The 14,185-nt window shown below is 38.7% G+C and overlaps 1 protein-coding gene across 1 annotated transcript; it reads left to right on the top strand.

The window, feature by feature from the left end:
* The first annotated feature begins 6,263 nt into the window (after positions 1–6,263).
* On the top strand, positions 6,264–13,462 carry tacr1b (tachykinin receptor 1b). The gene is made up of 5 exons (XM_057321457.1): positions 6,264–6,826; positions 8,371–8,565; positions 9,980–10,130; positions 10,872–11,068; positions 11,143–13,462. Exons 1-5 carry the CDS (start codon positions 6,432–6,434, stop codon positions 11,423–11,425), a joined length of 1,221 nt encoding a protein of 406 aa, XP_057177440.1. The 5' UTR covers positions 6,264–6,431; the 3' UTR covers positions 11,426–13,462.
* The last annotated feature ends 723 nt before the right edge of the window (positions 13,463–14,185 follow it).

Here is a 14,185-nt window from a genome sequence, read left to right on the forward strand (position 1 = left end):
TGCAGTAAAGGATGAGTTTCACACTCAGTTTAACATTTGCTACAAATGTCTCATAGCTGATATTTCTTTCATACAATATAACAGACTGAAAGACACGCAACGAAAGTCATGTTCTTACAAACTTTTGCTTTGATGGATCTCAATAAATGAAACCCTCGTAAGCCTGCGACGTGCTTGTGGATGAGAAGAGATGGAGGATAACACGACTTCAGAGAAACGTCTTCACCAGATACTCAAACTTGAGATGTAATAATCAGGGATTAGAGGTGAAGTTAAGACGGAAGCAGATTCACAACATCGTGTTTACTGACTAATGGATTTCTATGGCATCTGTGAACACACCAGAGACACTTCAGAGGGATTTTGTGTCCTGTGAACACATGCACGCTCGTATCTATACAGTCAAATCTAGAATATCGATCAGCTTTCATAGAGACAGCGTGAGTTTATCATTCTGGGTGTAAATGCGTCCGGCATCATATCACCAGCCGAACTATGCAGAAATGAGAAGGACATCAAAATAACAGGTGGAACCTGTGAGCAATAATACGCTCCTCTGGAAGCCCTGTGCTATAAAATATCACACAAAAACACAGCATTTGGCAAACAAGCACAATTCTGCACAACACCGCGATGCTACACATTTTTAGTGCCTTTCAACTGGACTTCATATATTTGCATTCTGTTTTTAGAAGTGAACATCTGAGGGTTTAAATGCGTTAGGTGACCATTTACCTCGGTTGACTCTAATGTTGTGGTGTATCTGAAACTTTTGATGCCTCGTTATTTGTCAGCAAGCCACGGGATAGTAGAGAGTCTGTTGATTAATCTAGTTGGCACATCGAGCCGAGCATGTTTTATCTGTCCGGTCAGCATCCTCTCATCAGGACCCGTCCACAGATCTGTTCACAGGCCAAATAAATACAGATTCAACACATACAGAGGTTCAGATCACCGGTGAAAGTGCTTCCATGTTGCATTCTTCTGATCTAATATCATGTTTGATATAAAAAAGAAAACAGTTAATTGAGCTGGGATTGACCAAACTCAATGATCCATCCCAACATGAGAATAGAACAGAAAGCATGTTGATGTCAATGGATGACCGGAGTTCTGACCTTGAATCGCAACACAGAAATAGTGCGACATTTTTAGGATGTCTTATTCATGATACTACATTAATTGAAGAACACTAAAACTACTAAAAAAGTAAGCTTGAAGCTCAAAAAATTGATATTCACAGTAAAAGTGACTGCACCTTCTACAGAAAAATATCTCAATAAGATTTTAATATTGTTACTTTAAAGGATTAGTTCATTTTCTAAATACATTTTCATGATCATTTACTCACCCCCATGTCATCCAAGATGTGTATGTATTTGTGTTTGTAGTCGAAAAGAAATGAAGGTTTTTGATGAAAACATTTTCTCTATATAGTGGATTCAATGGACTCCAAACGGCTGAAGGTCAAAATGACAGTTTCAGTGCCGCTTTAAACCATACCAGACCATAAGACCCTCATTCGTCGTCTAATATCGTTTAAAGCGGCACTGAAACTGTCATTTTGACCTTCAACCGTTTGGAGTCCATTGAATCCACTACATGGAGAAAAACCCTGGAATGTTTTCATCAGAAACCTTCATTTCTTTTCGACTAAAAACACAAATACATACACATCTTGGATGACATGGGGGTGAGTAAATGATCATGAAAATGAACTAGTCCTTTAACCCATTTTGTGGCACACACACAGAACGGCGTTACTTATGAAAGCAAATCAAACAGTATACAACCAAATCTAACAAAGCTCTCGTGAACTACAGAAAAACATCTCTCATGGTTTCTTTCTTGCTTGTGTCATTGTCTCTGTTCGTTCAGTCACTGAAACAGAAAGCATTGTTCATAAGATCACTCATCAAATCCAATTTAATTCACGTGAACTCTGATATGGAGCACGGACATCCAATTTCTGTGCGATATTGGAATTGACATTTGATTTATGAAGCTGTTCACCTGATCCTCATCCTGCTCTCATACGTCACAAATAATGAACACCACACTTTCTATGACAGATATACTGCTTGTGATTGATGACTGAAATGTTTTATGTACAGTACTGTCGTTATGATGCTTACACGCCTTGATCACATGCAGAGGAGGGTTTATGTGATGAGAATGATATTGAGATCTTCCATAACGTTGACTTTTGATTGCAGACTTGAGAAATGTGAGCTCAGACATCTCTTCTCGAACTCTAATGACAGACACATTTCTGACACCTTTTCTCCTCGTGAGAAATATCTGACGCACAGAGCCAAACTTTCTCTCCGTTTAATCTCATTGATGTCTAGGAGAAAAAATTGCAAAACTGAAGAGATCTCATCTGTGAGTTTCTAAGATAAAATAAACATTTGATGTAATAAGATTTTACATATGAAACAGGTGAATATTGATTAACTAGCTTTTCTTTTTCAATCAATTTTGAAAGCGATCAATTAAAATGTAAATCAATACGATTCAAAGATCTAAAGTATGGCATGTATTGATTCTGTGGAAGGCCATCGCTGGTGAAAACAGTTGCTTCACATACATCGAGGGAGAGCTTCATTTCATTCTCTGCGTGTCTTCAAGGCATCAGAAGAGCGTCTCTGAAACTCAGTTACCCCACACGACTCCAGGGTCAAGCTGTTTACCGCCCATAATGTTGAAATATTTGTGTATTGCACTTGAATATTATTCAAAAGATACTGTAAGTATTGCAGCATAAGGAATATTATCCGTTCGTGAAGTCATTTCTCATTACCGCCGCTTGTTTTCTGCTGGATTGTATTCTAGTGAGCAGCAGGTGACGTGTGAAATTGAAATCTCATTTCCCTGCTGTCCATTCTGATAAATCACATGTGGACATCAGGGATTAACTGGACAGGTGCACGAGTACCACCAGCAAAACAAAACAAATCAGCAAACAAACCTCATTGCTGATCGGGTCGAGACCATTCACCCCCATCAAAACACCATTTCACCATTTCAAAACCTTCAGACGGCACGACATATGTTCTTATCTTGATCCGATAACCTCCCTGCAAAGCATTGTGGGTACCAACAACGGTCATGTGAACTAAAGGTTATATTACAGTAAGGTAACACACGGGTCAGTGTGTTTCACTTTTCTTTGGTTTCTCTTTCTTCGTGTTTTCAAGTTTACTGGTCACTATGAAAGATTTGCATTAATACAATGTTTTCTACATGATATTGTATTACACAGTTTTCCTGTTTTTATGACTTTCTATTTCTATATTAATCTATGTTTTTTTTCTTATGTCTCTACTGTTTTAAAGACATTCGTTGTTCAGAAGAGCGGTGCTTGTGCCTCGGCTGATATGAGTCACGAGGTGTGTTATGGAGCAGTAAGTGTGCTAATGCCAGTATGAGACCACCAGTCTCTTCCTACTTCACCATCTATGTTGTCAAAAAATCTTATATTTCAATATGAAAATAAGGGATCTGTGAAGTTTGAGTCAGACAAATGTTTTTGTTTAGTGTCATTTTTTTGGTTACTTCAAGTTACATTTACTTGATATTTTAACAAAAACTAAATGTATTTAATAAATAGAATTTACTTTATCCTGCTTAGTAAGTTGTACTTGAATTATAGCAGCACATTTTTAAAAAATTCAGGAAAATTGTTACGAGGATTTTATTAAGTCAATTCTACAAGTAATTTTTTTCAGTGTGGAGCAACTGAAGACTTACTGCAGACATGATGGCGAAACACAAGACTTTCTACAAGGCGGTGTAAACTGAACAGCGCAAATCTCTTGACGGCACATTTCAACTAAAGCCTGTGTTTAAAGCTGATGAACAGAATAAAAGCGAGGGAATCAGAAGACAATGCACCCTGTTGAAGAATTCAATGCCTCGTGAATGTGAATAGACCTGCTGAACGTGTATTTATAGACATGTACATAGGTCACATGCTAATAGACCATTGAACTAATTGAATGTCTTTGTGTTCAGACAGGTTAGAAATATGGCGATGAATTAAGACTGTTACTGCTGCCAAGTGCCTGCTTTCTTTCTCTTCTATTTCACTAAACACTTTCCACCCATATCCTCAGCTAGAATGTTTTAGATTTTTGCAGTGATAAATTGCGTGGAGATCACGCTGTGGAGGAAGCGAGATATTGTTCATGCGGCCACTGCCGCTCAACGCAAGAGACACAAGTATGGTTCAGGTCAAGGATTGTGCATCGATTCATCGCTCACGTTTTCCACCCGTAGACATCTTGATATACTGTATGTATGCGGTGACCTCACTTTACTTTGTGTTAAAGGTGAAACATTACAGGAGTCTGAGTATGACGCGTGCAAAATGAAAACCTCTTTTACTTTGAAGAATAAAATACCCAATCAATTTAGCCATCAACTTCACTGGTTCGTTAATTTATTCTTTTTTAAAAAGAGAATGCAATGAAAAAGTACATAGCATGGTACCCACAGAAATTCCATAGTTACAGGTTACCAATGTGACAGTCAGATTCTTTTATTTAGTTTCATTCTTAATTTGTGTATTAACTTTGGATTTGTTTTGGCAGAAATGATTACCATGGTAACAGAAGAATAGAGCTGAAAACACGTGTCCTATACCAGTATTTTTAGCGTTTAGCAGACTCAGAAACAGCTCAAGTCACTTAAACCTTTTCATTAGTAGTGTTGTTTTCTCACCGAGTATGATGTCACTCCCTGGCATCCTGGAGGATGATGTCATCAAAGAACTGGCCTTGTTAGTTCATCTGAAATAATGCGAAAGACTAACATGATTAAATATGATTTTGAGCATATCAAAACAATACGTGCACTCAAAAAAGCTGGATCGTTTCAACTCTAGATTGGGTCAAATATATGTAGACAAAACCAAGCGTTGGTTTAAATTGATCTAGAAAATCTGGTCCACACTTGACCCAACCACGGCTTAAAACAAGCCTGCGTTTTTAGAGTGTGCTAAGAAACTAGTACGAATATTTACAAAAAACGAATTTGTCCAAACATTTTTAATGGAAAAAACAAATGCTGCATCCCAATTTGCATACTATCCGTCCTTAATAGTATTCGAAAATAGAATTAGTATGTCCCATATCATAGTATGTTGAAAAGAGTACTCCAAAGATTCCAAGATGGTCGACTACTTCCGGTTGAAATTCGAAGTACCGAATGATGCACTAACGGTTAATATTACCCACAACTCACTGCAAGTAGGCGGAGTTAATTAATAAATATAACTATAGAGTTAACATTACATATGAAACAATGAATAAATAAATACTTAAATGGAAAGAAGAGCTGTATTTTGATGTGTGTGACAGTTAATGGCCACAACGTTGTCTAGGCAACAACGGACACTTCTGCTTCCTGTTAGTATGTCCCAGCGTGTGCATATTGTTTTGCTACACACTAAAACGTATATACTTTTCTATAACAAAAACAGTACATATACCTTTAGTGCATAGTATAAGTAGGCGAATTGGGACGCAGCAAAAAAAAGAGAAAAAAAACACCAGGAATACTTAAATTTGCCAAATTTCCAAATAAATGGCAATGCTCCCTTAAAGTCCCCGTGAACCGGAAGTTGTGATGCTGACTTCCGTATTCTGACGCATTTCCGAGTGAAAAGTAATTTCGAAAGAGAAAAAATAGTGGGCGTGGCTTGTTTTTCCCTGCAAATTGAATTGATATATAAAAACAGCCGTTGCATTTTGAATTGGAACTGGGAGCAGACTGACAGTTGAAAAGAGAAAGACCCACATTGGTATGCTATTTACAATAAACGCTGCAATATTTCAAGAAAAAATAGGCATTGTGATTTTTAATTTCACTGGGACTTTAAATCATCTACTTCAATTCAAACTGATTTCTATAGCGCGTTTCACAAGTTTGTCGCAAATGACGTTTCCAGAAAATACATTATTGCAGTACAGACCAAACTATATAAAAAATATTTAAATGATTTAATAGTAACTGTATAAAACCATAGAAATGGTATATACATTTTATTTAGCACGTGGTATTATATGATATGCGCATCATTTTAAAAACACCGCCATGTTGCGCATTTCACACCAAGGTTTTTCAATCGCCTTTTCGTTCCCACAGCAAACACCTGAAAATCAAAACCACGGTAAAAAGCCGATGCGCGTTACTGGAAAGATCCTCACCCTCGCGCACGCGAGCGCGCGGACACGCGCTCCGCAGCGATGTCGCGTCTGGAGAGTGCGCGCTCGGGATTCCGCCCGCAGCTCATTCCGAAGACGCGCGCGTGCGATCCAGAGACGGGACTATTAACATTTCTTCGCTTCTTTTAAAATCGCATGTTCCGCATCTACCGTTTGCGTTTTCTGCTGAAATGATGATTGTGTGGTGATTATTTCTCGATCATGGATGATGTTTATATGACTTGGGGAAACTCCAGTAACGGTTCGTCAGTGAATGACACGGGTGTCTTCTCGAATCAGTTCGTCCAGCCGGTGTGGCAGGTGGTTCTGTGGGCTGTGGGTTACTGCTGTATAGTTCTGGCGTCGGTGGTCGGGAACGTCACAGTCATTTGGATCATTTTTGCGCACAAGCGCATGCGGACGGTCACCAACTACTTTCTGGTGAATCTGGCGTTTGCTGAAGCGTCCATGTCTGTGTTTAACACCGTTATTAACTTCGTGTACGCGGTTCATAACGAATGGTACTTCGGTTTGGTCTATTGTCGCTTTCACAACTTCTTCCCAATAGCTGCAGTGTTCGCCAGTATTTACTCAATGACTGCTATAGCCCTGGACAGGTGAGATCCACTGTATTCTGTCTGTTTATCTCGTGTTTTTCATCCACATACAAAAGTTCAGGGACACTTCAGTGAAACGTTTCTCTTAATCTTACAAATCTTTTGATGTGAAAGTACTTGAATGTCTACAATTGTAATACAATTGTGCAAACATATTGGCTGCTTTTATTACAAAACTAAAACTGTATAATAACATGTTTTTAATGAAGAAAAATCTGCCAATAAGAGCTTAGAACAGATGCGAACTCCTATAGGGTGAGACTGATCGATAAATAGACAACATTTCTGCAAATTCGACACAAAGATTGACTACACTATCATCTCCGTTTATCCAACACCTCAGATGTTTTTCAGGAAATGGGAAAACACTGTACATGTTAAATCATTAAATATTGTATTGTCAACACTTTCTATTGGTTAGATATTTGCAAAGCCCAGCGACAAACATTAAGGGAAGGGTGACTAATAATAAAATGTATGGCAAACAATAAAAATCACCAAATATGGATATTTTCAGAAATAGAAAAATTGTACAAAATAGTTTTCATTTATTTAAAATTTTCTTAGCCACAACACAAATCCCACATTTAGATTTGTGTTATTCCAAGTTTACCAAAAAAATCAAACAGTGAGTAAGTGACCTTAAGCGTTTGAACAGGAGTGTATATTTGTTGTGTTGGTATCAAGGTTGTTTTAGTTGACTAAAATTAAAACTTTGAAAACGTCTCTGTTCATTGAAATCAAATCAAATATTGACCTAAAAATTATGGGAAAAACTGAACTAAAGGAAACATTGAAAATTTGCCTCAAAAATCAATTGACTAAAATGATAATAATAAACAAAAAACTAACATAAAACTAAAGTCAAAATTAATTTATGTTATATAGCAACATATTATTATAGCCACAAATTATAAAATGACAAAAGCATAACAAAATTGCTTAAACTTTAACTAAAATTAGCATAAAAACGATAGATCTAATTAAAAATATTAATGAAACTAAATCAAACTAAAATGAAAACTATAATAACTCTGGTTGGTATTTACGGTTCAAGGTGAAGTCAAAGCCAAATCTCCACTTGACGTCTGACACATGCACCGAGAGAGGTTAATCCGATAACTTGTGTTTAATACATTAAAAACGTGTAGATTCGTTTACACGGGTCCTAATCATATGTACCATGTTTTTTGGACATGTACCAAGGTATTTTTTGTGTCAGTTCCATATTACATGAATATGCTAATCATTCAGTACCATATCAATGGCATTCTCTTAGTTGAATGGGTGAAGAATTACATTAGCAGAACAAATACCATGGGTCGGAATCCTGGAGAACACCTTAGCACACCATAGAACGGACTGCAAGTCAAAAATCTCTTCATAAATAAACCCTTCTTGATCCTGCCTGGAGAACTGTGCTGCAGACTTCAGATCAAATCCAATCAGCAGGATTGAGTGAAGCATTCAGGGTCAAATGGTGAATGATGACCATCAGGTCTGCATAAACAGCAGGTTGTTGATTTTCTGACCTCTCGCCGCAGGTATATGGCTATAATCCATCCTCTCCAGCAGCGTCTGTCGTCCACCGAGACTAAGTTAGTAGTGGGTGTGATCTGGGCCCTGGCACTGCTCCTGGCTTTCCCTCAGTATTACTTCTCCAGCACCGCTCGGCTCCCGGGACGGGTCGTCTGTTACATCAACTGGCCAGTGTTCAGCGTGTGGGATTTTCAAAAGACGTGAGTGCATGTTGTGTCGAGTCTGTGACGCAAATCCCCTCATCGGATGTGTCCGTGAAATAGAAAATAAAACACATCCAACAGCACGAATATAAAGCAGGTGTACAAAAGCTCGAGGTCAATTTAAATGTTGCCAGAAACAAACTATAAAATTAGGGATGCGAGATATATCAAGATGAACACAATATTGCAAATGTGCGTATCACAAATAACTGAATGATTTTGATACTTGGAAAAAAAAAGAGTCATGCTTATGTATGATGGTTATATCATTATTGATTTTTGCATGGGATTTTATCCTCTGGGAATAAACTCCAGAACGGTGCCACGGGATTGGACGGAAGGAGTTGTGATGTCATCTGAGTTGTTAAAATTCTAAAGTGCACAGAGCTTCGGCATTTCTGTGTTGTGCATTTCACCTTTATGCCTGCACTGCAGAAAAACAGCACACATCAGCCTCGTTAAACACCAGCCGCACAATCTAACAATGTGCTACACCGTCTGATTTACATGTGTGTTTATCATCCACAGAATGAGGATGGATAGACATCATCTCTCCGGTGTCTTGCGCAGGCTCTGTAAGTGTCATGTGTAGACGGCATACGGTCTTTTCCATAACGGCTTTAGTGGTTCACCCACCCGTGCAGCCAATCTTCTCTCAGGATTACTCTGTCGCGACGTGTCTACCTGCTTCACGTGACACGTACCCATCAGAGCGAGCGGAAAGCATTCATTCAGGTTTGGAGTCTTGAAACTCTCTGTGACGTTAAGACAGTCCCTGAGGGAGGTGTTGGAGATGAGAAGCATTGATGAATGGACTCTCTTTAAGATCTCGCTGTTAGTGTGATGATGGATAGTTTCACACACACACAGAATTAAATTCAAGCAGGCGGCTCATTTGTTTTCCACAGGGTTTTGCATCCAGCCGCTCTAATCCTCCGAGCTTCGGTCTTTTCACCCATCGCTGTATCGCCTTAATCTCCTTATTTTTAGCAAAAACCAGCCGGCCGATGTTCAATTACCCCTCTCCCGCTGTGAGAGTTTGGCTTGTTAACGCATTTAAAACTAAGTGTGTGGCACACGTTCAACCCACACGAGCCACAGGAAAAGGTTCAAAGAACGAGGCAGGAGACGTGCACATTCAGAAGGGTTGTGTGTGTGTTTTAGATAAGACTCCAGCCTGTTGAACTGTACGGGACTCGAGAAAGCAATGCATTCTCAAAGCGTTCACGGTTCGTACATCAAACGTTACCCGGCGTTCATTTATTAGTGCCAGCTAGCAGGAGGAAACACGAGAGACCGAGAGGTGATGGTGTGCGTACGAATATGCACCAAACGTTTCTTTCCCTCACAGATGTCTGTTCTGTTCTTTGGCTGTTTTCTTCCTAACCTCAGTCGAGTGTTTTTTCATCAGGTATTACGTCTGTGTGCTTGTGCTCATTTATTTCTTACCGTTGCTGGTCATGGGCTGTGCGTATCTGGTGGTGGGATGCACTCTCTGGGCCGGTGAGATTCCTGGAGACTCCTCGGATCGCTACCGAGAGCAGCTCACTGCCAAACGAAAGGTGTGACACATTTAAGCGCATACTGTATGTCAAAATGTTCAAAACTAGATTCACGTCATCAGCAAGACAAGACCAACACTAAACGTCTGATCTGTGCTGGTTTTCTAATGTCATCTATAGACGGTTTCATCGAACGCACGCCGGCACGCGTCTGTGTTTGGTTGGAATATTACAATTTATTTTATACTTCATTTATATTAATTATAATTTATATTTTATTGTATATTAATTGTGTTAAATGAAATTAAAACTACTCAACAGTTATTGATTCTTTGCGGAAGTTAAGTTTGGGCCACATAACGTTTGTTTATGTTGATTAAAAATCTAATAAAATATAGGCCTAAATATTATTTTTAAAAGAAAACTGAAATACATTTGAGGCACTAAAATGATTAACTGAAAATAAAAAAAGCTCAAATAAATTTATAAAAATAAATAAACAATTAAAGAACCAAGGAATAGCAAAAATACATATATATAATAACATATAAACATAAAACGAACTAAATATGTTTATAAGACCGCAATTAAACCCCAAAAACTAGAATAACTTTTACTGTATAGTTCACTATGAAAGCGTCTTCTCCAGGTGCCAGATTCATTCAATATTCTTCGTAAGAAAATGTATTTTAAATACAAACGTTATAAAACTGAACTAAAGAACATTTTTATGGTTAGCTTATTTTTGTAGCATGTTCATGAATCAGGCGGCAGGTTTTTAACTCACTTCGTGGTCTGTAGGTGGTGAAGATGATGATTGTGGTCGTGTGCACGTTTGCCGTCTGCTGGCTGCCGTATCACGTCTATTTTCTGCTGCATCAGTTCTTTCCCGACCTGTTTGAGGAGCGCTACATCCAGCAGGTGTACTTAGGAATCATGTGGCTTGCCATGAGCTCCACCATGTACAATCCCATCATCTACTGTCTGCTCAATGACAGGTAACAAAGAACAATGCATTCACATCGCTTTATAATTCAATACTCGCCCATTCAGTGACTGTTGTATCTTGCAGATTTCGAGCTGGATTTCAGCAGGCGTTCTCCTGGTGTCCATGTGTTCCTCAAGGCACGTATGAAGGTCTGGAGCTCAAATCCACCCGCTGCCTACAGACTCAGGCCAGCATCTACCGCGCCATCCGGATGGAAACCACGATATCCACAGTGATGCCAGCCGGAGACCTGCAGGAGAACCTCAGTCGATTTTCAACAGATCTCACATCCAACGGTTCTTCACGAAGCGCCTCTAAGACGCTCTCGGAGTCCTCCAGCTTCTATTCCAGCAACAACCTCGCTTAGAACATTCTTTCAGTTCATCACAAACTCTCGATCCTGTTCAGAGAGGATTCGCCTTTCTGGAAATATCAAGAGGTCCAACACTCACTTTTCTCCTGGAGAATACTTGCACATCAGTCAAAATATTATTGACAGCATAATTGTGGACTGTGAATACAATGCATAGTACATACTGTAATCTATTTAAGTCTATTTAAAACAAACACAGGACATCAGATCTCCTGTAAACTCCGTCCAGTGAGATCATGTATTGCACGTGTAGTTTTCTCTCGTTACTTCTACACGAGTTTTGAGAGCAGCTGGCCAGCAGTCGTCCCCACAGGAATTTTCCCATCAAACCATCTGACCGGCGTTCGCTCCGGCATTCCAGGACCCGATTTGTTTAGGAAAACGGGACCAGCTGATGCCCTTGGCAACAATCTGTCAGTCGTCCATCAAGGTTACGGGGGGTTGTTGGGGATCTGATAGGCAGACGCAGAAGAGTTCGCACCTGTTGGCGTATATTACTGGACTACAGAGGCGACAAAAGATTTATATAGATGGTATATATATAGCACACACACAGAGAGAGACATTCTATTAATATAGCTGCCCACTATTATGTCATTATATGAAACATTGTGTGTATATATAGCGTATGTTCAGAAGTATCAATTATAGATGCCATTGCCAAAAAAGGGGTTAAATACATTTTACAAAGAGAATATGATGTTTTTGTCCGTATATTTAAAAAAAAACCTATTTTCTGCATTTAAAAGAGTTGTTTTTGTGATGATGGATTAGAGAGTATCGTGTTATAAAAATGCTTAAAGGGACAGTTCACCCAGAAATGAGAATTCTGTCATCATTTATCCATCCACATGTCATTTCAAACCTGTACGAGTTTCTTTCTTCTGAAGAACACAAAAGAAGATATTTTGAAGAATGTCGATCATCAATCAACACTGAACTCCGTTGACTTCCACTGTATGAACACAAAACCACCGAGACATTTCTCAAAATATCTTCTTTTGTCTTCCAAGACTCACATACAGATTTACAAACACATGAGAGAATGAACTGTCCCTTTAACAGAGTTGATCATAGATCAGTCTCATTTTTTACAAATGATACCAGAACATCAGTGTTAGAACTTCTGTGTGATGTTTACGTGTAATGTGTGTTTTTTATAGCGCGGCCTGTGCTTCACACGTCTCTTTCAGCTGTAAGGACATCAGATTGTAGAGACTCTTTCTTTGTGGCGCAGGTGTGAGCGCTGCTTTGATGCGTTCAGAGGAACAGAGATTTGGCAGTGCAGCACCTTTTGAACCGCTCACAGCTGCATGCATTACTCCCGACGGTCGCATGTTTAAACACAGACTCGCTTACATCTAACTCTACATACAGCACTTACCCACCAGCTGCACCATATCACTTTTATTCTATACGCTCTGTGTGTTATTCATTGTTCCACAAAACAGACAAAGTCCAAACCACGCCGACGAAATTCTATTACCAATGTGGCTCTAACTGGTGTTTCATGTTGAATCCTACAGTAGAAGTGCATGTGTTCAGAAAAGCATCATTGCATTGATGTGGTTGTCTCTGTACATCGTCCTAATGATGTATTTATAAACATTGTATATTCATCTGATCACGTAAATGTTTTGTGTGTAAAATAAAGCCATTAGTTTGTATAAAGTTGATGAGCGTGTAAAAGCTTAAAATAACTGCAACGCTGTGTTTTACACTTGTCCTATCAGATTGAAATGTGGTTAAACATGAAAATCCTGTCATCATTTACTCACCCTCATGTTGTTACAAACCTGTATACATTTCTTTGTTGTATTTAACACAAAAGAAGATATTTTGAAGAATGTGGGAAACCAAACCCTTCTGGGGCACCACTGACTATAGTAGTCTGGTTTTCTTTTCCCACTACGCTAGTCAATGGTGCCCCACAACTGTTTGGTTACAAATATTCTTCCAAATTTATTTGTGTTTAACAGAACGAAATAAGCTCATACAAGTTTGGAACATTTTTGGTTAACTGTTCCTAATTCTGAGATGGTAAGTATCAGATACTATTAATGCATTCAGCTGTAATATATTTGTGCTTGTTTAATAAAATACACAACTTTGTGAATATCTATTGTGTCAATTTTAACTACGCACATAAATGCATCAGTGGACCCTGCTTTACATCATACTTCCATTAAAAAATAACAAAATCTTCATTACTACCATTTCCTACTCCCATAGTAGGAAGAAATACAATGGTCGTCAAAAGTGCCCCAGAACTGTGTGCTGTCCGACATTCTTCAAAATGTCTTCCTTTGTGTTCAACAGAACAAACAAAATGATAAAGTAATTTTTCCTACTATGGGAGTCAATGGGGGGGGGAATCTGTTTGGTTAAAAGCATTCTTCCAAATATCTTTATCCGTGTTCATCAGAACAAAGACATTTATACAGATTTGGAACAACTCGAAGATGAGTAATGATGACAGAATTGACATATTTAGGTGAACTATTCTTGTAAATACAGATAGACATGTTTTCTTACTTGCATCTCATACACAGTTTTGGTACTGTGCTGTGTTTTCCAACATGAGATCCAGGACCCTGACTCCTGAAACAAAACCAACAGAGAAGCACTGCTCAATATCATGTCTTGTGTGAACATAACATGAATCTATTTATTCCTGCAGAGAGCAAAATGACATCTAAACTGCTTGTAATGTCCTAACCAGGAACACTGCTGCCAGTAATAATCAATATGAAG

Source organism: Triplophysa rosa, linkage group LG22 (assembly GCF_024868665.1).
Source record: "Triplophysa rosa linkage group LG22, Trosa_1v2, whole genome shotgun sequence".
NCBI lineage: Eukaryota > Metazoa > Chordata > Actinopteri > Cypriniformes > Nemacheilidae > Triplophysa > Triplophysa rosa.

Bases quoted from the DNA above. Each gene is read 5' to 3' on its own strand.
- tacr1b (XM_057321457.1), top strand. From the start codon at position 6,432: ATGGATGATGTTTATATGACTTGGGGAAACTCCAGTAACGGTTCGTCA. The intron at 8,566-9,979 runs GTGAGTGCATGT...TTTTTTCATCAG, and splicing joins GTGTGGGATTTTCAAAAGAC to GTATTACGTCTGTGTGCTTG. The intron at 10,131-10,871 runs GTGTGACACATT...CGTGGTCTGTAG, and splicing joins AGCTCACTGCCAAACGAAAG to GTGGTGAAGATGATGATTGT.